At 46.3% G+C, this 25,511-nt stretch overlaps 1 protein-coding gene across 2 annotated transcripts; it reads left to right on the top strand.

The window, feature by feature from the left end:
* The first annotated feature begins 1,897 nt into the window (after positions 1 to 1,897).
* LOC146059611 (cell cycle control protein 50C-like) lies at positions 1,898 to 24,839 on the top strand. 2 transcript variants are annotated; one of them, XM_083171977.1, is made up of 7 exons: positions 1,898 to 1,964; positions 14,047 to 14,157; positions 16,989 to 17,099; positions 18,657 to 18,753; positions 21,631 to 21,774; positions 21,889 to 22,098; positions 23,380 to 24,839. In XM_083171977.1, the coding sequence occupies exons 1-7, from the start codon at positions 1,923 to 1,925 to the stop codon at positions 23,571 to 23,573; spliced, it is 909 nt and encodes a 302-aa protein (XP_083028103.1). In that variant the 5' UTR covers positions 1,898 to 1,922; the 3' UTR covers positions 23,574 to 24,839. The 2 variants fall into 2 exon arrangements, with proteins under 2 accessions (XP_083028103.1, XP_083028102.1); XM_083171976.1 differs by lacking the exon at positions 1,898 to 1,964 and adding an exon at positions 5,509 to 5,901.
* Positions 24,840 to 25,511: the final 672 nt, after the last annotated feature.

The raw sequence follows: 25,511 nt of genomic DNA, 5'->3' as shown, positions 1-25,511 counted from the left end.
AGTCACCCTGTAATCAGTGGAGCCATGGTGCCTGGAGATAGTGTAAGGTACACGCTCACATCTCTTTATCTCTATAGGACAACATATTTTACCTGCTGTCCTTAGGTTTGTCCCCACAGTACTAAAATAGAACACATTAGGACCATCCCATTCAGCAGAACTCTTTTTTTCTTTGAAGCATAATTTGCAGGCCAGCTTATGGTAGTTTGGTACATTAAGCTGGGCTCCGCAAATTTGATGGAGCTGCTGCTGCACAAAAACAGCATTAAAAACCAAAATAAACATTAATTTGCTGGAGTCTTGCAATATCTGTCCTCTACTTTCTTCATTACTGAACACACAGACAAAAAATGAGCCTGATTTAAGTAACAATCCCTGATTTCTCCCAGCTCACTGGTATTAGTAACCAATCTAGAACACTACATGATATAGAATTCAGAGATATTGGTTACATATATTTGCACAAATTTATGTGTAAGCCCCCAAGCCATCGTCAAGGCTTCCCTGTTTATTGGGGTTCCCTAGCACTATATCTAGGTGCAGGGCGCGGAACCCCAAAAACCAGCACAAGCCAGAAAGCCCAGAGCGGCACTTTTTTTTTTCAGTATTACCCCTCCTCCCATGCACCTAAATGGTATTACTAAACTAATTGAGCACCTGCCACTAGCTATGTGTTTAATGATTTCAGTAAAGCAGGTTATCAATCAACTGGGCATAACCATGCTGCACTGCAGGTGGGGCAGGTATAACACACGCAGAGAGATTTAGATTTGGATGAGGTGTGTAAAAAATGAAATCAAATTGCAGTGTAAAAATAAATCTAACATTTGAGTTCTACATGCAAATGCAGCCAGTATTTACCCTGCACACAAAATCCATCCCTACTTGCAGTGGAACACGGTTTTGCCTAGTTGTAATTTACATTCCTTACAAACATGAATCAGGACCAAAGTCCGTCTGTCCAACATTTCCCTCCTGCCGCTCCCTCCCACCCTCGCCACCACCATGCAAACTTTTGATAAGAAAATAAGGTACTTCCATGTGAAGCTGAGAAGGGAGCGGCACAGATATGGGTCAGAGGTGTTCTCGCTGAATGTATTGCAGGGTTTCCTGTACCGACCATTTACATATGTTTCTCTATAACTCAGTAAGATCATATGTGGAAGCTTTAAAAGTTGTCATTAGTGTTATCCAAATAAATGTGTACAGTATTTTCAGACGTATGAAATCTAATTGAGTGTTTCTGAAGAGATATTTTACTGTTACCACAATTAACATTCCCAGACAGATCTGAAATTCCACAAAATAAGAAGATGATTGAGTTTGTGAAGCCCGTTCCAAAGAGCTGAATGTACATGTATGCCCTAGATCAGGCATGGGACCTGTGGCTCCACAGCAGGCATGACCCTCCAGTTGTTGTGAAACTACAAGTCCCATCATGCTTTGCCACAGATTTGCTATTAGGGAGTGCTCAAACTATGGCAAGGTATGCTGGGATGTATAGTTTCCCAACAGCTGGAGGGCCACAGTTTGGACATGTCGGCTCTACAGTATGCCTTGCCATAATTTTATTATTGGAGAATGCCAAAACTGTGACAATGCATGCTGGAATGTGGGGGTACGCGTCCACCCGCTCGGGGGTACGCGGTGGCCCGGCCTGTAATGGCGGCTGTCAGCAGGGGTCAGGAGTTGCCAGGGACGGGTTGCCAGGGAGTCTGCGTTGGTACGGCCTATAATGGCGGTGGCCAGGGGGACAGGTTGCCGGGGGGTATGCGCCTTAGTGTCATGGTGGCGGCGTCGCAGAGATGCTGGGTTACCGTGGAGGTGGAGACAGAGGCTGACATGAAGCTGCAGCGTGTCACTTCATCCACCCTCATCTGCAGGAATCAGGGCGGCTCCTAGGAAGCTCCTCGGCGGCATGGATGGCAGCCCCGTTCATGCATTTTTCTAATCTACAAGCACTGGTAAATATATTTAAAACATATTATTTTATTTTTACTGACAGTACACATGAATGGATGTTTGGGAATTACGCCCTCTGCTGCCATCTGCAATCCAGCTCCAACTCTCATGATTCTCTCCTGCCCCATGATCTCCCCAGGCTTATACTATATTCTCTGGGCCTACCACACATAGAACACTCAGCTTGGAAACTTGGTAATTAACCCCTCTGCACCAGCCCTCCTGCTGCCACCTGCAATCCAGCTCTATGCTTGGGTGGGGGTGATTTAACACGAGGGGTACTCATAAATGAAAAGCCTAAGCAAGGGGTACAGGAGACAAAAAAGGTTGGGAACCACTGCTCTAGATGAATACCAGAGGTTACTGGATGTACTGCATATGGAGAGACAGGGGCTGAGCCTGCACCCAGAACTTTGTGGACCCCATAGCAACATATTGGAGGGTCCCCTGTCTCAATGCTTCTAGAGAGACACCTCTCCGCAGCAGCTGTTCATTGTATGCCCCATATTAGTGCCATAGTTATTTTATAAACCATACTATTGCCCTACTTAATATCATGCACATAGTAGTGCCCTAGTTACAGTATGTTGAAGATGAACATGGGCGTCTATGGGTGGTTGCCACCATAGAGGCTGGTTATAGAAATACAGGGGGACCCCAGCTTTCCCCACTCCCCCTGTATTTCTGCAACCAGGACTGGCTCAATGAGCCCGGTGCTGGCTGACTGATCAGTGCGATGCTGCCTGGTTGTACATTTTTGGCTGGCGGTAATTCACCAGCCAATTATGAATGGATACGACATCGGGAAATACGAATCATGAGAATACGGCAGCTTTATTAATTTGCCGTATTCTACGTTCGTGTTGGCGGCCCGTTTACGGCCGATCATGTTCATACTGGGATCGGCCATTTACGGCCGGCCTTAGTAAATTTACCCCTAACTCTCATGCCAAAGACTATTCTACATAAATTACAGAGGGCCAGATGTACTAAGCTTTAAAAGTGATCAAATGGAGAGTGATAAACAGCCAGCCAATCAGCTCCTGCCTGACATTTTTCAAATACAGTCTGTGACATAGCAGTTAGGAGCTGATTGGTTGGTTATTTATCACTCTATATTTTATCACTTCTTTGAAGCTTAGTGCATCTGGCCCAGAGAGTGATAAAGTGGATAAGATGCCTGGAATAAGCAATCAGTTTCTAAGGCTTGATACAGCTCTCGCTTTATCTATTGCCAAGATACCTTTTTTTCCCCCTCAGTTTCCCACCATGGGTGTAGACCAGCCGTGCGTTTCTGACTGTTTAATCAGAATATTTGTGGTAAACGGTGTAATTGTGATGCCCCAACAGCACAGTAATGTTTATCAGGCAGTGATGTAGCTGTGATGTGATCCATGGACCATGCTCCCCACACCTCCCACCTTGTCCTCCCCTCTCAGATCTCTTAAGGTCCATACTCACCAGTGGCAAACGCAGGATTTTTAGAGGGGGGTTTCCAAATGCAATCCAAAATCTTGAACTCTGCAGCTCACTGGAGTGAGTATAAGAGTCTGGGGTCTTTTTATACACTGGATACTCTATGGATTACATGGTCTATAGTACAGGCTGTTTCAAACATTTAAATAAGATAAGTGGGCAGGAAAAGGTTAAACATATAATAAATAAATACACAGATATAATAGAACCAGTACGGCACTTTCTATGGTCACAATCTCCCACTACATGGTAAGGCTCCTGTCTTTTCCTCCTGGCAGCTGCTCTCTGGTCCATTGCAATGTTTGAGGTCTCAGATCCATGCATACAGTATATGTGGTAGAAGTAGCTGGTACACTGGGCATGTGCAGCAGCTCTGCTCTGCCCCGTACACTGCATGATGTGGTGGCAGCTCTGTTGATCATATTATATATTAGTGCTATTGTTGTCATAATTAAGACACTTGCCAAGAGGAGGGGCTGCCCAGTGTGTACGGCCTGGCGATGAGCAGCACATCATCACCAGGAATGCCACTCTTCTGTTGGTATTACCAGCAGATGAGCAGCTTTGTGGACAGCTTGGCATAGCGCTGTGCAAAGCCCCCCCCCCCCCACTGACAGCACCGGGCAGGGGGAAAGCAGCTCAGTGTGTATGGACCTTTAAACATCAAAATGAAACTATCCGAAGTTATGAACCAGTGGCAGTGGCGTAGCTACGTTTTGGGCACCCCCGCCGCCCCGCCAAGCACCCCTACCCCCCGCCCCGCCGCCCATGCAAACCCCCCCTCAATCCCCCACAGCCTTACCTATCGCGCTGGTCCCGGCGGCTCCGTTCTCCTGCTGAGGACCACCAGAAAATGGCCGCCCCATACAGCAGACAGTTTTAGAGAACTGTGTGCTATATGGGGGCGGCCATTTTGTGGTGGTTCTCAGCAGAAGAACGGAGCCGCCGGGACCAGCGAGATAGGTAAGTCTGCGGGGGATTGGGGGGGGGTTAACTATAGCACTGCAGCCCCCGGCACCACCACATGCACAGCGCCCCCCCCGCGCGCGGTGGCGGGGGCTGCGGTGCTATAGTTACGCCGCTGACCAGTGGTTCTCCACTTCAGTCCTCAAGGACCCCCAAAAGTTAATGTTTTCCAGGTCACCCGGCAGGTGCACTAATTAATCGCTGACCCATTTTAAAAGATCACAGGTGGAACTAATTATTTCACATGTGATTCTGTGTGGAGACCTAGAAAACGTGCACTGCTGGGGGTCCGTGAGGACTGAGGTTGAGAACCACTGCAATAAATCACCCACACACTTTAATCCTAGCCTCAGTGAGAAACCATAGCATATGATATAACAGAATGAAGGCATTCCAGCTGCTGTGTAACTGGGTATGGATCATAGTGTCGACCACTGAAGCTCCACATGAGCCAAGGTCAACACATGGGAAGGTCGACATGGGCTTAGGTCAACATAACGTCAGCATTAGTTTGACATGGGATAAGTCAACAGTCATGGGGTTTTTCACTTTTTTTTACCTGAATGTCGACACCGTATTCAGTGCACCGCATTTGCTCGCCATGCTTCAGGCACGGTGCCTCACTACACTCAGCACTACAGTATTTTATTCTCCCACTGTGCCCTAGTGGATGGTATGGCATGAAATATTGCCTGTCGGCACATGTCGGCTCAAAAAAGAAAGTGAAAACCACAATTTTGACCTTTTGACTGTCGACCTAGCCCATGTCGATATAATGCTTGTATCGACCTATTGACATGTCGACATAAACCCATGTTGACCTTCCATTGTGACGACCTTCGCTCATGTCAACATTCAGCCGTCGACCCAGTGCATGTGAACCTTAGTGCTGACCTAACGACTGCATACGGTAGAACTTCACATCCCAGCATTTCAATCCTGACACTATTTTAGCATTACGTTTGCTACGTCCACTCTGCTGCGTTTCCCTTTAAGAATAATAGTATTATAGGAAGTGCTTGGGATGGCCCATAAATGGCTTTATAAACACACAGGTATCGCCTATTGATTGGCCCATGCAGGGGCAAAGTACACTGAACAATACTGACACAAGATGACAGCGCTGCAGGTAACGTAGCCCACAATCACCCTGCAGTTAATCAGTAATTCCAGGAAGTTCAGCAGAAGATACTGTGCATGGAGCATGAATGGACGATGACACTTATACAGCACTAGGAATGTCTACAGTGTTCCAAAGGAATAAAACAGCTAGAGATTTGTAAGAAAATCACCATGGGGAAAAAGAAAGCCAATGGGGGTGACCTTCCAGTCAACAAATGTCCGGACAATTCTGCCTTCAAGCAGCAGAGGATCCCGTCCGGAAAACTTGTCCTGAGCGCAGACTTGGTCCTGAGCTGTTTCTTCATCATCGGCCTCTTCTGCTTGGCTGTGGGAATCAGCTGGATAATAGCAACTAATAATGTGAAAGAAATATGGGTGAGTGGATAATGACTGATAATTAATGTGCCTATAGGCTGGGACGTGCTGGCATGGCAGGGATATGTGGCCCTAACAAGAAAATGCTTTGCTGTGACTGGGTACTGCACTGTGATACTAACTGCAGTGCCTGGGTCCTGTCAACAAGGAGGGTCTGGCATCTAAGTATACCGCCGCACCGAGTGTCCAAACAGGTAGGTACGATGCTGCTGAACAGGGAATGTTTATTCATATCCATCAGCTCCTCACTCATTGGTGCTTATATTCTGCTCAGATTGAAACCTGCACTGGCGTCTCCACTAAGACATTTGTAAATTTTATGTCAATTTTGAAAAGTGGAGTGGATAATTAGATGGTTACCAGGTCCTATAGTAATTTTGATTTGAGAGAACCTCACATTTCTATTTACAAGGCTGGCGGTGCTCCCCAGAGTCAGAAAAATATACAAATATACCGAAGAAAAAGAAGACTCATGTGTGGGGTCACTCCTTAACAATATATACCTGTAACTAGCATAAATGTATTGGGAGAAACTATATAGCTGTGTACACACGGGGGCGATAGGGGCTGAAATTGCTGGAAATATGGTCGCTGGCGACCATATTGCCAGTGATTGGGAGTGTGCCCCGGCTTGCTCCTGCGACCAGCTGATTACCTCTGCGGCACCGCCAGCAGAGGTTCCCTTTCATCAGCGACCATCTCTGGTCGCTGATGAAAAGGAGACACTGAGCAATATATCTCCCCCGTGTGTACGGGGCTTATGTCAGGAAAAAGTGTTTACATTTAAAACTTAACTTTTAATATATAAATGTTAATATAAATGGTAATAATTACGTAGAAAAAAGATTAAAAATGCACAGCAAATTACTTTCTATCCCTTTGGTTATAGATAAGTGTCAGGTTATAGTAAGGTCCCTTAATTAGACAATTACATGGATAAATTATTTATCTCAAAATCATGACACTTGTAAAGAGCACAGACAGACAACCACTGTATAGATAATTAATTTAGTGCAAATGTAACCACATCTCATATAACAAGTTTCCCAGTTCTGTATCAAATATGTATAGAAACTGCAACTCTGTTTAACAAGGTTGTTAGCCCTTATAGTGTGTACACACGGTGCGATATGGCTTCCGATGTTGCAATATAGTGAACATCGGAAACCATATCGCATGCAGATCGCATGCTCTTTTAGGGCCGATGCGCGCTCCCGTGTGAGTGAAAGTCGGCGGTCTAATAGACAGGGCAGCCAAGACTATATAGTGCAGATCTGCACTATATAGTCAAAATTGTGCCACTGCATGCATGCCGTGCGATGCGAGTCCCGATGCGATCTGATCACATCGGGAATCATATAGCACGGCAAAGCTACCGTGTGTACACACCATTAGACAATCAAGCAATAATGATTTCTCTGTAACATGGCATTAAGGTTATTTATATAAGAAATTCATAGCCATTATAGCATGCAGTATTTCAAGTGGCAGAACAATGTAACATCTGTGATGCACTATCAAATTGAAACATCGCATATAACTTGTTGATACAACGTGTCTTCTTAACACAATTAAACAAAGCTTTAGTATAATTGACAGTTCAGTAAATCTGCTAAATACATCATTAACTGGCAATTAGGCAGAGGTTAGAGTATTAAACTCACATTGGCAATAATTAAATGAGGTAGAGGTAGAGAGAATAAAAAAAGACTGCTAGTGTCTATGGATCTCACCCAATTTCTGCTTTCTTGTCATCATTAATAAAAGGATGATAGATAAGAGAATTGGGGAGAGACACCTGCAGTGAAGAAAAAGAATGGCCAAAATAGCCCTTCTGCTGCTCCCTGTGTCAGGTAGTGCAGCCACTGTAATACCCCTTTTACACTGCCTCAAAAACCCGGGTCTTCGGCGGGTCAGATGCGGTGTAAATGTGCCACACCGTGTCCCTTTACACTGGACTTCTACCCAGGTCCTGACCTGGGTAGAACACGGCCAGGACCTGAGTAGAGGGCGGTGTAAATGGGTACGCCGGGTCATCCGACCCAGATCCCATTAACATCAATGCGGGCCGTGCAACCTGCGGACCGCAGCGTCCGCAGGTTGGACGGGGGTGGGCACAGACAGCCTGCGCTGCTGTCTGCTATACTCTGCAGACAGCAAAGGCGGCAGCTTAGGAGGTGAATGGATGCCTGTGCGCGGCATCCATTCACCTCCCGGACGACGGCTGGGGGAGTGCACAGGGGCTGGGGGCAGCCCAGCAGCTTACCTTGATGCTGGGCTGCCCCCAGCACGGCGATCAGTGGTCCCGGCGTGGATGACTGCGGTCCCGGCTCTTGGAGATGATGTCATCTCCAATCGCCGCATCCGTCTACACTACGGGTGGGCACCGCAATGTAAATGGTGTAAATTTCGGATCCGACCCGGCTTGGATCCTTCTTCCAAATGCCGGGCCGGATCTGGAATTTTTGGTGTAAAAGGGGTATTACTCTTGTGAGAATTACAGTGAGAACACACCCACTCTAGGGAGTGAGAGAGGGTTTAAATGCCTTCAAATGAGGGCTTTAAAGTTTAAAGATATAAAGCCAATATTTAGATAGATGTAACTTAGTGTCACTAAACCTTGCTGATGCCATTACATAAATAGCTTCTAAAACAGTTAATTGGCAGATTTTAAATATAACTCGCCTGTGACAGTTTAGAAGTTAGTTGTGGTTATTGTGTAAAGGATAGGAGCTGGCAGGAAAAAGTTTGTTACTGCGCCGTAACCTCTAAAGACGGCTCTGAGTCAGTGTGCGGCTTTACAGTTAACAGATAAATGATATTATAGATGCCGCTAGACTGTTAGATATGTGTGGCCGAAGGCAGAGTTAGCGCAGGAGCTGGCCAGATAGATGGTCTCCCCGTTGCCAAGGGCGTAACTACCATAGGTGCAAGAGGTGCAGCTGCTATGGGGCCCAGAGCTGAAGGGGCCCATCTTTACTGTCTAAGTAATGTGTTTTACATACATTTGTCATCATCAGTTGCTAAATAAGGGGCCCTTACCAACTTTTGCTATGGGGCCTACGAATATCTAGGTACGCCCCTGCCCGTAGCACTCAGATACAGGTGCAGTCTTTGTTATTACACTAAGATTATGTGCGGCAGACTGGTTCTACGTGCCACTGGAATGCGCAAACGTAGCTAGCCAGCAAATATCAAAGATGGGTACTTGCGTTTTGTATTTCGGGTTATATTAAGCCACAGTGGAGTCAGCTTGCTCAGGGGTTATTGCTGGTGCATGGAAGCAGCTTAAGAAGACATGTTTCGCCCCTCCCACGGGGCTTGATCACATCCTTGGGGCTTTACACACCGGGGGTCACAGCAGTAACACATGATCCGATGATTGGCTGCTCTCCCGGGTTACCGGTTCCTGGGTTCCGATAAGTATAATCGGAGGTGTGGGGGTCGCAGCAGGGGGGCAAGGGGAAGGTGTGGTGGCACTCAGCCACATTGCAGCCACAGACATACATTCAGGATATTTGTCACAAAAAAATACCCTGAGATTGACAGTAACTGGATTTGCAGGGACAAAGCTTTATTACAAACTCTGTCCCTGCATGAAAAAAATGTATACATCCCTGCAATTAGGGATGGCAATCCCAGCATCAGCAAGATCCCAGGATATACAGTAAGGCATTTTTGTCCAGGATTTCAATTTTCAAATGTGCATTTCATCCCTTTCTGCCGGGCAGTGCTGAGTACCAGCAGCGCACAGCTCAGGTGCTGCGCGGCAAACATGTTGTGCGGCTGCGCAGCCTGACGTTCGAGGTCTAAGCAATCCCCAGTGTGGCACGTTGTCGGGAGGCTAATCCTGGGATTGAAAAACTTGTCCCGATATTGGCCTCCCTATCTGTGATGTATTTAATTGTCACAGTGCGGATTGGGTTGATTTTACCACACTCCAACCACAAGGATGTATTAATACAGCAAGCAAACAAACCAAAAAAAAATAAAAAATAGTAAACTCAGTAGCCATAATGCAGGGTTGGTGCAGCCATTTTGCATAATAAATTGCACCAGTTATTTATTCCACTCATGAAAGGTACCACTGGACTCAGCCATCTTGGGTGTACTACACAGGATTACCCTGGTCGAAATAGGTAACATGTAGAAGAGACAACAAAAACAATAGGTGCTTGCAGTGTCCAACCCTACAAATGAACATCATTTTTTTTTTCATACCATCCATGAGTGTTATACCCCTTTCACATCGCACTTTTAAAACGGTAAATTGCCGTTTTTTTCCCTTTTTAAAATGTTTAAGCCTGCACTGTGAATGCACCACAGCCGATTTACCGTTTAAAGTTAACTGGCATTTCGAACCGTGTAAAAAGCAGAGTCCTACACGGTTCCTTGCCGTTTTTTGTGCAATGTGAATGTGTACAATGTGTCTGAAACGGTATTTCAGGCAAACAACACAAGCTCCCCTTTAAAATGGCAGGCAATGTTGACACTCTGGCTTGAAACGTGTTCGGGTTGAATACCGGTTTTTAAAACGTGTCGGCGATGTGAAAGTGGTATAAGTGTACCAGGTGAGGCGAGCTGTGAAGGTTACACTGTGGAAGGTAAGTCATACACCCTTTTGAAAATATTGAGGAGAGATCCCTATAGAAACTTAAAATTTAACTCCAAATAATGGGGATGTAGCCATCAATCAACGTTTGCGATAGAGGAACTTAAATGCGAGACGTCACTTCCGACATTGATAGTGACAGCTGACTGCCCATAAACACAATAAGGTACTTATGTATTATCTGGGCTCCCATGTTAAATGCACCCCATTTTTTCATACCCCCACTATCCAACTACGCATGGAGTTGATTTTATATAGTGTGGCGAGCGCAGCGAGCCACCGTGCCCGAAGCGTGGCGAGCTCAGCGAGCCCCGCGAGGGGACACGGTCTCATAAGAAAAACGGGAGCCCAGATATTACATAAGTACCCACAATTGTTATCAGTTACCATAACGACCAAATTCTAGTTCTGCCGGATAGCGATACGTCACTTCCGGTATTGGTAATGACGCGACTGACCTCCTGCTCACATTGCTGGCACTAGTAACCATAACAACTGAATCCCGAAAATGATAATAAAGAAATCCATAATAGTGATCGGAGAAGACCAGCGAGATCAGTGAGGTTAGAAAGTAATCCCCACATAAGTTATATAGAAATAAAGACTAGAGTAACTACCTGATTAATTGAGAATTAAGAATAAAGGTTATATGGGCAGCCAGCAAGTCCAACAGACACTTCTGACCCGGAAGTGACTGTAACCATGAGGGTTATAATTGAATTTTATGTATCGATTTATCGCAATTTGAATATACTTTCTGAATTTCTATTGTATGTACATTAAGGGTTATTCCATATAATTGTCTCCGAGCAAGCAAAATATGTTTTTAATTATGCTGTGTGTATGCATCAATAATTTATGCTAATGACCTATACAGGAAGTCAGGTATAAATAGCGGACCTTCCCACCATTCATTACACCTTGATAAAGCTGTGAGTAAACACAGCGAAACGCGTTGGTGTTGCTAGACCTGATTCTGGAGAACTAACATCCATCACCATCTGGAGAAGAGGTTGACCACCTGCCCAATATTGGATTGCGTCCTTCAAACCAAAAGGCATTGCACCGTTTTTCAAATACCTGACCTATTGGACTGCCATGTATAGGTCCCCCCGGGTTGGCTATACAACATCCTTTGCCAACGGGTTCGGAACCAGGAGACCATAGGACACTCAGGATTACCACCTAACGGACTCATTGCACAACTGGACGTCATTCCTTATCCATGCAGGTTATATCAATCCCCCTTTGGTGACTATTGATACTCCACAATCTTACCTAAATTAGGTCCATCATTTTTAAATGGTGTTATATGTATGTTTAAATGTGAATAAATTATTATTATTTTAAATTGATGCATACACTTTTTAATTTGATATAGCGCTGCTCCTCCTTTTTTTCTTTCCTCTATATGTTTTTATTGGGGAACTGACCACCCCCGGTAGCAGCTGCTAATTAGAAAACCAACCCATATTAAGGCGCTCTCAAAAATCAACCTAGGATGATTATTTGCTTCTCTGTAAGAGGATTTATCCTGCGTGAATGGACCAGTGTGTATAAAAATACGAGGAGCATAACAGTGCCAAAAACAGGGCAATATTGAAGTAGTGGTGAACACAACATAAAAATGAGTCCAGCAATACAGAACACTGTACAATTATAACAGTAGTAGATATGGGGAGGGAAGGGTTAAAACATAAAAAAAACTATCAAAAATGAACAGGCTGCTGCAGAAGAAGCTGCAGTCATGTGTATCCGGCCACTGCCTTTGCCAGGCTCAGTGATGGTGACTGGGTTCATTGTTCGGGTGGGTGAAGCACTGAGCTGAGAAAAGGCCATGTAGGGGAGTGGGCGGCAGGATAGTGAGCCACATTACAGCTGAACACCTGCCCAGCTGACTCCTGGTAAGCCCCAGTCTGCCCCATCTCCTGTTGTGTTCACTTCCAGCTGGACTCGGAGGCCCAGTTTATGAGAAACCTACTCTATGTTGTGGCCCCATAATTCTAAAAGTTCAGTTATTCATGTCTTCCGTCTTGCGCGGCCATTGTGCACGCAATGAATGATAAACAAAGCAAGACCCTGCTGTCGTTAATAAGGATTTGTGTTGTCTGTACGTGCAGCTCATTTTTGGTCATGTCGTTCACAAAAAGGGGCATAATACTAGACTCTATTTGGATCGTTCAGACTGTATGCACAATGGGCCTGATTCAGGTTTGCTCGGTATGCTGCGAACATTGCAGCTTACCGAGCACCTGAGGCGCCGACAGTCCGCCCCCCCGCCACTGCCGATTCCCATAGATAAAATGCGGAAACACATCCCGACACATACCTCCGCTGCAGGAGAAATCATTCAAGAACTGACTTTTATTTGTGTGCACCTGGATGACGATGGGGCAGCTGACATCCTGTGTTGTCAGCCGTTCTCCCCCGGCAGGCATCGGCCCACCCACGTACCCATGGGAGGGCCCAGCATTTTCATGGGGACTCCCATAAAACTTTTGGCGTTCCCATGGGCAAACCTCATTCCTGCCGCTGTCTGCCCCCAGCCCTCCCCGCAACTAATGGCCCAGCGAGTGTGTAACTCGCCGAGGCCGTTCGCTGCTGGGGGCTTGCATATGCGCAGACCCCTAAACTCCGAAACGACGCTGAATTTTGCCCTGTTCCGAATCAACTAGAATCAGAACCAATATCGTTTGTCCAGGGCAAAGGGAACTCCAAGGGAAATTTTTAACAATATTGTACAGTGAACACATCATCTACTGCAGGGGTGGCCAAACCGGTCCTCCAGATCTACCAACGGTCCACATTTTCCAGGTTACCTAGCTGGTGCACAGCTGTAGTCATTACTAACTGTCACATTTTCAAACCGGCTGCATTCATTCCTACTATAGATCCACAGGTTGCCTGAAAACATGAACTGTTGGTAGATCTTGAGGACAGGTTTGGCCACCCCTGGTCTACTGTGTATGGGACTTGATTACTGTACTGCACTTGCATGTGAGCACCTCTGACCAGGGCCGGTGCAAGGCGGCACCCCGGTGTCTGCCGCCCGGGTACCTGTCCTGCGGCGCTTTAAAGCTGGCGGCAGCGGGGGGTCCCTGCAGTCAATAAGAAATAACGAGCGCTATCCGCCGGGCTATGCGGAAGCGCTTCTGTTTGGAAACACTGGCCGCACGGCGCACGCTGATTGGCTGAATCTCAGCCAATCAGCGTGCGGCCAGTGTTTCCAAAATAGAAGCGCTTCCGCATAGCCCGGCGGATAGCGCTTGTTATTTCTTATTGACTGCAGGGACCCCCCCCGCTGCCGCCGCCAGCTTTTACGCCGCAGGACAGGTACCTGGGCGGCAAGGGGGGGCGAAATACCGCCCTTCAATGGCCGGCACCCTAGGCAAATGCCTAGATTTGCCTAGTGGTGGCACCGGCCCTGCCTCTGACCATCCCCTCACAGTGGTAGAGGCCGTAGATACAAGCAAATTCTATGCAAAGTGCAAATTCTAAGCTGGTGACATTGGCTTATATTATATCGTTCGCAGGTAAATTATTCTGATTACTGCGCTCAATGTACAAAACTAAGGGAAAACTCCTCAAATTCAGAGAAGCAATGTAGCTGTATCATCAACTTCACTGTGGAAAAGGACATTCAGGTGAGTGGAATTTAAAAAGAAATCTACATACAGTATGTCTCTGATAAAGATATATGTTTTTTTTTATTTTTTATATATTATTTTTTGTTAATAATAAAAAATTGAAAACATAGCCATATTTGTAAGGCTATTCTATGTTGGCCAGTTACTTGTCTATATGTTTTGCTCTTTTCTTAACATTACTATAATGTACTGGCCTTTTTGCCCATTTTGTTCTTGCTGTATTCTTGTACCTCTTTATGTCATGCAATTATTATTATTATTATTATTATTATTATTATTATTTTACTTACTTACCCACCCAGAGTATTCTAACCTTGATCCTGGTGACGGGTTTCTCCTCTTCCGTGGCGCCACCTTCCCATTGACAACTTTTTGAAGATGGGGCAAGGTCTTTGCTCTCTAGTGCACTGGCGCTATCTCCCCAAATATCAATGATAAAATGGCCCCGGCAGAGGAGAAGGCATCTGCATGGTAATCAAAAATTAAGAGGAAAGTCCAGGAAAAGAGCATCGTGTCCAGTGTCGGCTCCTACCGCAATGCCTGCACACCCCCCCCCCCCCCTGTCACTCCTCCTGGTCCCCGCCAGCCTGTACAGTGATGAGAGGTGACGGGACTGCGCAGTACCAACCTCTAGACTGCGCATGCAGCTAGCTTCTATGGGCTGCTTCGGCAACAGACCTTAGAAGTGAAATCGCGGTCCCGGCACCTGTACAATACAGACAGGCACCAGGACCAGCACATGATCAGTACCGACGTAGGTACTGCACATGCGCAGACTCTGGGTTTTATGAGGCATCATGGAGGGAGGGAACACCTTCCAATGGAACTGCCTTGGGTGAATGGCAAGTCGGACTGCATCTGGCTTTACTACAGCGGTGGATTTTGCTTGGGGGAGGGGGACCTGCAGCCCATAGGTAAAAACTGCCACTGATTGTATCACTCCTGGACAGGGCCGGATTTGTGCCTATGCCCGTGAGGCACCGGCCTCAGGGCGGCACCAATTAAGGGCGGCAGGCAGGATGAAATTCTGTTAAATAGCAGCATGGCAGAGCGGGTGGGTAGCGGCGAGTGACGAGCGCCGCCGCCGCAGACATGAATTATCATATGTCGGCGGCAGCGCCGTTGTCACCTGCCACTGCCCACCTACTCTGCCATGCACATTACATCACCGCTTAGTGGCTGGGTCCGAGGGTCCCCCTGCGCGTCCGGAAATAGCTCAGGCTCACTGCTGCCGGCTCCCGCCCATTGGCTACTCTACACACACACAGTCTATTGGCTGCTGTGTATCCAGCAGCTGAGCTGAGCGGCGCGCAGATCCTCCCTGCGCTCAGTCAGTCACAGTGTGTGAGCCGGATACACTGTGCTAATCACTGTACTAATAAGTGCCTTCCTCCCAGGGTCGGCGCCACCACTAGGCAAATCTAGGCATTTGCCTAGTGCGCCGACCACTGGAGGGCGGTATTTTGCCCCCCCTTGCCGCCCGGGTACCTGTCCTGCGGCGTAAAAGCTGGTGGCGGCAGCGGGGGGTCCCTGCAGTCAATAAGAAATAACGAGCACTATCCGCCGGGCTATGTGGAAGCGCTTCTGTTTTGGAAACACTGGCCACACGCTGATTGGCTGAGATTCAGCCAATCAGCGTGCGCCGTGCGGCCAGTTTTTCCAAACAGAAGCGCTTCCGCATAGCCCGGCGGATAGCGCTCGTTATTTCTTATTGACTGCATGGACCCGCCGCTGCCGCCAGTTTTACAGCGCCGCAGGACAAGTACCCGGGCGGCAGACACTGGCGCGCCCCCACCCCGACTTGCCTGGGGCGCTCTGGTGCCTTGCACCGGCCCTGCTCCCTCCCTCCGGGTCCTCCGTACAGTGAGCAGTCCATAGTGCTTAAAAAAATATTAAGGTGGGCTACAGTTACATTTTAATGAAATATATAAATAACAATGTATATACATATATGATTACATTAAAATAGAGGGGGGGGGGGCACAAAAATGTTGTGCCTAGGGGCGGCCTGACCCCTAAATTTGCCCCTGCTCCTGGAGAGGATCATGTTGGGAGGTATACATTACTAGAGGAAGCATGTGCAGATGACAGGAAGCATGTCACATGCAATATAAATAATATAGAGGTCTGTGGGTAATTATTGATTTCTCCATAAACTGAGTATATTAAACCAAGTCTACATGTTTAAATAGGTCATTGACAAAAAAATATGCAAACATAGAACATGAACTACAGTAGTTTGCATATGTGGCCATGACTGGTCATGAAACGGATAGTTCTGAGACAATTCTCAAGTGTTTCCTTCCTTTAAAAATAACGGCATTTGCATAAACTTCCTATCTCTGAATATTGCTGTAGATTTACAAAAAGACTAACAAGCGGACTTGTTTTTCCAAAATTGGAATTATTAATAATATAAATAATAACCATTCCTTGTAAGTAAATACCGCTAGTATTACTTTATGACAATGGAGGATATTCTGGTTCACTTCCAAAGGCAAATTCCTTCTCAAATGGGCAAAACCATGTGCCTGCAGGTGGGGCAGATGTAACTTGTGCAGAGAGATTTAGATTTGGGTGTTATTTTGTTTCTGTGCTGTGAAAATACTGGCTGCTTTATTTTTTACACTGCAATATAGATCTCAATATGAAGTAAAACCTTGCCCAAATCTAATTCTCTATGCACAAGTAACATCTACCCCCTGCAGTGCACATGGTTTTGTTCATTTGAGAAGGAATTTGCCTTTGCAAGTGAACCAGAATAAGGGCCAATATCCTCTGGTCTGGCCTAATCAGCTGAATGTCTCACATATATTTTTTTGCTGCAGGGGGATGTCTTTATGTACTATGGTCTCAGCAATTTCTTCCAGAACCATCGCCGATACATCCTATCCAGATACTACGCCCAGTTACTTGGGAGAAATGTGACTAATACAGAGGTTGGTTGTATTTTATGTACTTATTAACACAGTGATCGATTCAATATTCTATGGATTTTTTGGCTGTGCTCAAACATTGGGTCCACACTAGGGTGACCAACTCATCCCTTTAATCCGGGACACATATTAATTACACAGGTTCTGTGGCAGTTTCAAACCAGGTGAAATGGAGTCTTGAGGTGTGGCAGTTTAAAACCAGGTGAAAGCAAGCCACAGAACCTGTGTAAAAAATTGGGCACTGAACCAATAACAAATTGGAAGGGTGAGTGCCAATCCGCAGCCTAATTTATATATCTATACCTGGCTGCAAACAATGGTAATAATAATATTTACTGTACATCCCTGGTTGTAAACAATGGTAATAATAAGACCTTATCATACTGTTCGACAGATTTACCAACAAGCAAAATAATTTTTATGTTAAGTGTTGTTCTAGCCAATCAGCTCCTGTCGTTTTTTAAGCTCCTGTCAGGAGCTGATTGGTTGGGGCACCACAGAACATGCCTAACAAGTGATGACAAGAATATCAGTCACTGTTAAATGTACGAAAAAGTAAAGCGTGGGGCGCTCTAAAGGTACACAATGTATTAACACACAAAACACACAGACAATACATGTATTAAAATATAAATATCACAATTAAATGCAAATGCCGAATAATGCTTAAACATAAATGTTAATATATTGTGTACCTTTAGAACGCCCCACGCTTTTCTTTTTCTTTCTCGTCTCTGGTTTATTTGGGAGTTGGCAATCCCCCAGCGTGGTGGCTGCAGGGTAGCACAATACACCAACCTATTCCCTAGCGCCTAGGGTGGCCAATCCCGCGATCGGCGGGATCCTGGGATTTGGCCCTAAAAATGGGATTTCGGGATTAAACTTGTCTAATGCTGGGCAGCGTCTGAGCACTCGCTCACACACTCGCTCAGATGCTGCCCAGCTACTCCTGTCCAGGCTGTGCAGCTCAGACTCGCAGTGTGATGTGGTCAGAGGTCAGGCTGCGCGTCACACTGTGCAGCCAACTGAACACGCCCCCACACCGTCGCTCTTTACTACTGGTCCCGGAGCTCTTCACTAAGAACTCGCCACCTCCTGCTACTGTGACCAGGTTAGGCATGACTGTGTGTGGCCAGGAGAGGTCAGGCGGCGAGCAAATTGTGACACTGGAGGTGGAGAGCTGCGGCCTGCGCAGCGTGACCTATGTGTCACGCTGCGCAGGCCGCAGCACTGAACCCGCTCGCCGCCCGACTTCTGCCAGCTGCATAGTCCAGTGACACACTAACCTACCTCCGGCGTCACACCAGCAGCCTCCCTCCATTCCACTGCCGCCTGCGCCGCTCAAAGTAAGGCAATGTGTGGGAGACTGGGATGGTTTTCTTATTAGGGATGCCAATCCTGGGATGCCGGGAATCCTGGGATTGAGCATTTTTCAATCCCGATTCCTGGGATTGAAAAAAAACGCCTCGGGATTGACATCCCTACTAGCGCCTGAGACAATTTTTTCTTCTTGTTTCTCTAACTGATAAATGTACCTCTTTGTTTCTTGCTGTTGTACAGAGTGTTCAGAAATCTAGCTACTGTGCACCATTTGCAACTTACAGCAATGGAACCCCAATGGCTCCCTGCGGTGCAATTGCCAACAGTATGTTTAATGGTAAGTAGGGACGTTCTGATGAACACAGGTGCTAGTAATGTACATGTCTCAGTACTAGCTAAGCCCGCTCGACGCAAAAGCTTCGAAAGCTAGTCTGCTACCTTATGATGACCTCTGTGTTACTGTATGTGTGATTGCCTCTGTGTTTCTGTATGTGTGAAAGAGATGTCGTTTCACTGTCTGCCAGCAGATGGCAGTGTTTCGGTTACACACCGACGAGAGAGAGAGAGAGAGAGAGAGAGAGAGAGAGAGAGAGAGAAGACTCTTGTATCACACCACGAGAATTGAAGTAATTATGTGGGGCTGCCTTGCTCACAAGATCCCCTGTTGGATGGGGATAAGGGGAAATATAGAATACAAAGGTGGGTTGGCGCCTCTAGTGTTGAACTTCACAATTAGATCAATTAAGCCTTAGGCTAATTCACTTTAGATACAGTAAAAAGTCCATGTAATTTAAAATGTCTATTAAAAAGTCACTTTTTCCCACACAATGGTGACAATTGATCCAGATCTTTATGGTTATCATTGACCCCACCCCTGGTTGAATCCCGAATTTGCACAAAATTAATCACAACTATATGGGGGTATGAATAGTTTTGCAATAAAGTTAGCTGTGCTGATTGAGCTGGCTGGAACCATCCACTCCTAATATAAACACCCCCCCCCCCCTCCCCCATATCTCTAAATAGCATAATCCAGTTTCACCAGTTTGTTCATGTGATGCTTGGATAGGCAGCAATAGACATATGTCAGGCTGATAAGTGTTTGAGGATGTAAATGACCAGCAATATAAACCCATGATAGTTTAATGGCCCCCTTACACTAGTGTGATCTGACCTGTGTTCACTCAAATCCAACAGATTGTGCCAAGAAATAGAGTGAAATCCGGCCAAATCGCATGTGTTTGACATCTGAAGAAGTCGGACATGATGCACATAAGATAAACATCCAAGATGCATTGCATCCGCTTTTCCCTGAACTCCATCGGCAGCTTCCTGGGAGTCCTTTTACAAGCGATAAATCGCATGTGATTTATCGCATGTAAAAATGGCACATCAAGTGCCATGATGTCAGGACTGCCGAGGAGCTGCCTGGGGAGTTCAAGGGAAATCGCGTCCAACTTGCCCTTCAGACAAGTCGGACTAGTGTGTGTGGGGGCTTTTAGTCGTGTAAAGGCCAAACCTGCAATATCTAATCCGTTTATCATGTACATCACTCTAGGGAAGGGCTGGGCAACACCGGCCCTGCAGATGTTAGTGAACTACACATCCCAGGATGCTTTGCATTAGTTTTGCTATGTGGCCATGCTGAAACTGATGCAAGGCATGCTGGGATGTGTAGTTCATCAACATCTGGAGGGCCGGTGTTGCCCAGCCCTGCTCTAGGGGGTAAACTTCAGATTCTGCCTATCATTCTCTATTGCATCCTAGAAATTAAAGACAGAATCTGATTGGTTGCTATGGGCAACATCACCTCTTTTCATTTTTAGAAGCTTTAGTAAAGCCTGTTATAAACTTCCTTCTCCCAGCAGCCTTGTGACAGGAGACTACTCATTGGGGGTTATTCTGGTTCACTCGCAAAGGCAAATTCACTCTCAGATGGACAAAACCATTGCAGGTGTGGCCGATGTAACGTGTATAGATAGTTAGATTTTTCCCACGTTTTCCCATGTCGACCTAGACCCATGTCAACCTTTTTCCTTGTCAACCTAATGGTGTCGACCTAATGACTGTTGACCATCATGCTGTAGACTAAATGACCCCAAACCAGTATAGGTCAGTGATGGCTAAACCATACCTCCCAACTGTCCCGCTTATTGCGGGAACGTCCCGATATTTTGAGACATTCCCACGTCCCTCCCGCCGCCGGCAGTGTCCCGTGGCGGGGGGGGGGGCAGTTGGGAGTCCCCCCTGTAGTCCGTGAATAGACGCTGTATTCTTGCAGGCAGGGGGGCTAGCCAGCAGCTCATAGAGCTGCTGGGCATGCCCCACAGCGGCGAAAAACGGGGCGTGGCCTCGCGGCAGTGCTGCGATTATAGACCACACCCCTCGATAGGCCACGCCCCCTGAAAAAGTGACGCGTGGCACATCCAAAAGTTGGGAGGTATGGCTAAACTCATACTTGCCTACCCCCCCCCCCCCCAGAATGGCCGGGAGGCTCACGAAAATCAGGTCCCCCTCCTGGCCTCCCAGAGAGGCAAATTCAAAAGTATGGCTAACCTTGACACTCCAGCTGTTGTTAAACTACACATCCCAGCATGCCCTGCTACAGTTTTACTATTTGGCCATGCTAAAACTGATGCAGGGCATGCTGGGATGTGTAGTTCAACAACAGCTGGAGTGTCAAGGTTAGCCATCACTGGTATAGGTCTCTCTCTCACTCTCTCTCTCTCTCTACTCCACACTGTTCTGATCTATCTCTCATGCTCTTGCACTGATAGTCACTGTAGGATGTATACGGATTCTCCTTGATTACAGACTTTGGGTGGGATGCCGTGATGCATCTGACCACACATTTCATGGATATCAGCGTTTATTAACGCCGTATGTGTGGAGATGATAGCAAAGGCCCAGTCATCAATGAGAGCTATCACTTGTGGTGCAGGGACTAAAGGCATTTTAGTATTGGTCGCGATGCACATACCATTACAATAAAGGCATTGAAAAATTGACAACTAACATACTGCTGCTGAGACTGATCTCTGCCTAAAATTGGATTATGGCTATCTTTGAAAGAAACCAGCCAAGTAAATTGAGAATATGGGAATGCCAGATCCTGTGGTTTTGCTACCTGGACTTGCGGCATCCCAGAATAATATACCTTAATGTCTCTTGGATATGGTGGGTTAGTGTAACAGTTGATCTTCTTCCTTCCCAGACACAATAACTCTTTCCTATCTGCCGAGTGCCTCTTCCAGTAAGCCAGTCCCTCTACTGAGGACAGGAAACACCTGGTGGTCTGATAAGAATGTGATGTTCCGAAACCCAGAACCAGTAGGGAATCTCGTCGAGGCATTTGCAGGTAAAGTACAATGACCACATCATTCGCTTAATGTTACCAAAGGGAGGCGCGCCATCACCTACAGATCTTTTGCTGCTAAGAATGTTAATATTTTCCATATGATTAACTTCACAGGAAGCGCCAGGCCTCCGTACTGGCAGAAACCGGTTTATGAGCTTGATCCTCTGGACCCCTCTAACAATGGCTACCTAAACGATGACTTGATCAACTGGATGAGAGTGGCTGCACTCCCAAACTTCAGAAAGCTCTACAGACGCCTCTCTCGTGTACAGGAGTTCTCAGATGGCCTACCGGCAGGCAATTACAGTTACACTATTGATTACAGTATCCTTTCTGATGATGTTAGTTGATGTAAAGAAATATATGACTATATGGGGAAAGACTTGAGGGATGGAGATACACATGGGGGGGGGGGGGGGGAGATTTGATGACCGGAAACACACAACAAGGAGAGACATGATGGCTGGAGGCACACAAGGGGGAGAGATTTGATAGCTAGAGAAACAAGGGGGAGAGACGCGATGACTGAAGACACACAAGGGGGATAGACTTGATGGCTTCAAACATAAAGAGGAGAGGAAGATGTGGTGGCTGGAGACACAAGGGAGAGAGACGTGGTGGCTGGAGACACAAGGGGGAGAGACGTGGTGGCTGGAGACACACAAGGCAGAGAGAGCGTTATACTTCCTTATTTATAACATAGGGCCTTATTCTAGTTCACTCTTTCTGACAAAAATCCTTCTTAGATGGACAAAACCATGTGCACTGCAGGTGGGGCAGATGTAACTTGTGTAGAGAGAATTAGATTTGGGTGGGGTTTTACTTCAAAGTGAGATCTATATTGATGTGTAAAAATAAAGCAGCCAGTATTTACCCTGCACAGAAACAAAATAACTCACCCAAATCTAATTCTCTTTGCACATTTTACATCTGCCCCCCTGCAGTGCACATGGTTTTGTCCCTCTAAGAAGGATTTTGTCAGAAAGAGTGAACTAGAATAAGGCCCATAGATTGGTCTGTCCAAGGTAAACAACCCTTTTAATGTAATGTTATATTTGAGTTGTCCTTTATACAGTGTGTTGTTACCCCCTCACTGTAAATGTGTATCTGTATTTGGACATTCAGTCCCTGGGGGCGATTCTCTATCACAGAAATGCGGTAAAAACCCAGTTATCGGGGTTTTTACCTCATTTCTGTATGCTGTACTGTGCCTCCGCAGTGGCAGCACTGCGGAGGGAATCGCCAGCAAAAGCTGGCGATTCCCTGCAGAAGCCTATGGGCTTCTTACCGCAGAGCTGTTTGAGAGATCCGTCACGGATCCCTCCCAGCATTCTCTGCGGCCAGCGTGTCACTCTGCGCATGCGCAGATGGACTCCTGGGTCACAGACCCGGAAGTCCAGTGCCGGCACCGCATCGCAAGGGACAGCTCTTATCGCAAGAGCTGTCCCTTGCGTTAATAACCGCATATGTTACAGCATATGCCGTTATTAATAATGCGATGCCTGGCGAAGGGGGGCAGCGGATGTTACAACATACCGCCCCCTGTGTTTTGTTACACTACAAGTTGAGCACAGAATAAGCTATCATCTTAACTCGCACAATCAGATTTTCCTGTGTCGAAGTTTGGAGGGAAAAAGTATCTTATCCTGACCACGTTGTCATGGTGTGGAGGAAGTAACATGTTTCTGGGAATTGCGTACACCGTGTCTGGAGCAGCCATTATACTAACAGCATTTGTCATGCTTGCTGTGTTCTTGAAGAAACGGAAGCCTAAGAGAAGATCTTTTTCAGGGAGATAAAACGTGTAAACTCTGCAAGAAGTGAAAAGAACATTACCGTAGCCATCTCTGCTACATGTGGGAAATATATATTATCTGTGTATAGGGAATACGGACAAATGAGAGAATCTTTGTGAACCGCAGTCTTGTAATAGTAATATCACGCAGGTATTTGTGTGTCTGTAGTTTAACCTTAGGAACTTCTCACTTACCACTCGCAATTTGTTTTGTGACAGGAACAGCATTTATACCAGATGCTATGTATAGGGAGGCAGATTTAAGTCCTGGTGCTCCTTTACATTGTACGCTGATGTACACAGTTTTGCACTTGTGTGTTTGCTCTGTGCACAGCAAGTGCTCTCTGTTATCAGGCGAGAGCTACATTCAGCACTTGGCGCGTATGGAGATTACAAATCTGAAGAGATGTGCAGAACGGTCATTGTGACATCAGTCCCACCTTCTGTCACTGCTCCCGCCTCCTGTCACTATATAACCTCCCGCCTCCTGTCACTATATAACCTCCCGCCACTATACAACCATACCTTTCAATAAATATATTGTTAAATATTTTTCTCTTAAACTTATTGGGGACAGGAAAGAGGACCCTCCTGACGAAGCTTTTTGCGAAGTGTACGCTGACCACACACCTAGTGTGTGAACCCCACCGCTCCTTCCCCACATACCACTGTAATTTTGATATGTGTTAGGCCGGTGGCGCGATCCCGGGTATCCATTGGATATGGATTCCCGTAGCTGAGTGATGCGGTCTCTGGCGCCAGATTCAAGCATCCTCCCTGCCTCTACTGACCCGAACGAGATTGGCACTGCACACCGGCACACCTCATACTCTGCTCCACGGGCAGTACGCAATCTGGGAAACTAATGGCTCCAGCAGTCAACGGCAGCGCTGAAGCGGGATCATTACCCATGTTCGGCGCATGCCGTCTCCGCACAGAGAACCCTAGGATTAACTCTATTCGCAGTAGAGAAAGTATCTATTATTGTGCAACAGTAACACATTCTGTTTAATTCCTGAAATACTGTGACCACTATTATCAGTTGTATATAGGAACATTATACCCTGTTTAGTGGAAGTGTCAAATCTCCCTCTATACATTATTGAAAGCCATCGTAATAATAATTATTACATACAGGGATATTGTGCCGTGGGGTTCCACTAGGTTAGGATTTCATCCTTTTTAAATCACTATATGTTGTCACATGTTTGTTTGTTTGGTTTTATTTCGCAACTATTTTAAACAAGTTATTAAAAGTCATGTTTTATTAGTCTAATTTCTTACTTGGTGCACCAGCAGAAGACACTCTTTCCTGTCCCCAATAAGTATACTTGCTCAGTGTCTTTGGTAGCACACCCTCGTATTTCTAATACTAATGAATACAATAGAATGAGGGTCCATCCCAACTATATAATCTTTATTATCTGTGCAACTGACAAAACTTCCCCTGCGTACCTGCCTATTTTTCTCTTAAAATACTCATTTATCAATCAAATGGATCATGAAAGAAGGGCTTTGAATATGGGGCTTATTCGGACTTGAGCGCAGGCTGCGATTTTGCAGGGCGATTGGCTATCAAATGACTGCGCATACATATAGATCATAGCGGGCATGTGCGAGGCTATCCTGTGACAAAATCCAGCGTCTTTTCTAATCGCTGGCTGTATGCAAGTTGATTGACAGGAAGCCGCCATTTTGGGGTGGTAACTGGACATTTTCTGTGTCAGGGAAAATACAGGTGGGCCCAGGCGTTTTCAGGGAGGGTCTATGACTGGCCTCGATCACACTGTTTCTATTGCACCTACCGAGTAAGTCCTGGGCTGTGCACAGACTAAACACACAAAATCATAGGATACGTTCAAGACCCCACACATTAGCTTTCCCACCTGGTGAGGCAATGCAAGAGAGCTGGACAAGTGCCTAGTTATGTTTTCCTCAATTC

Source organism: Crinia signifera, chromosome 2, assembly GCF_055691185.1.
Source record: "Crinia signifera chromosome 2, ASM5569118v1, whole genome shotgun sequence".
Lineage (NCBI taxonomy): Eukaryota > Metazoa > Chordata > Amphibia > Anura > Myobatrachidae > Crinia > Crinia signifera.
Note: the sequence above shows the minus strand (reverse complement) of the source record. Positions and strands in the feature narration are given on the sequence as shown.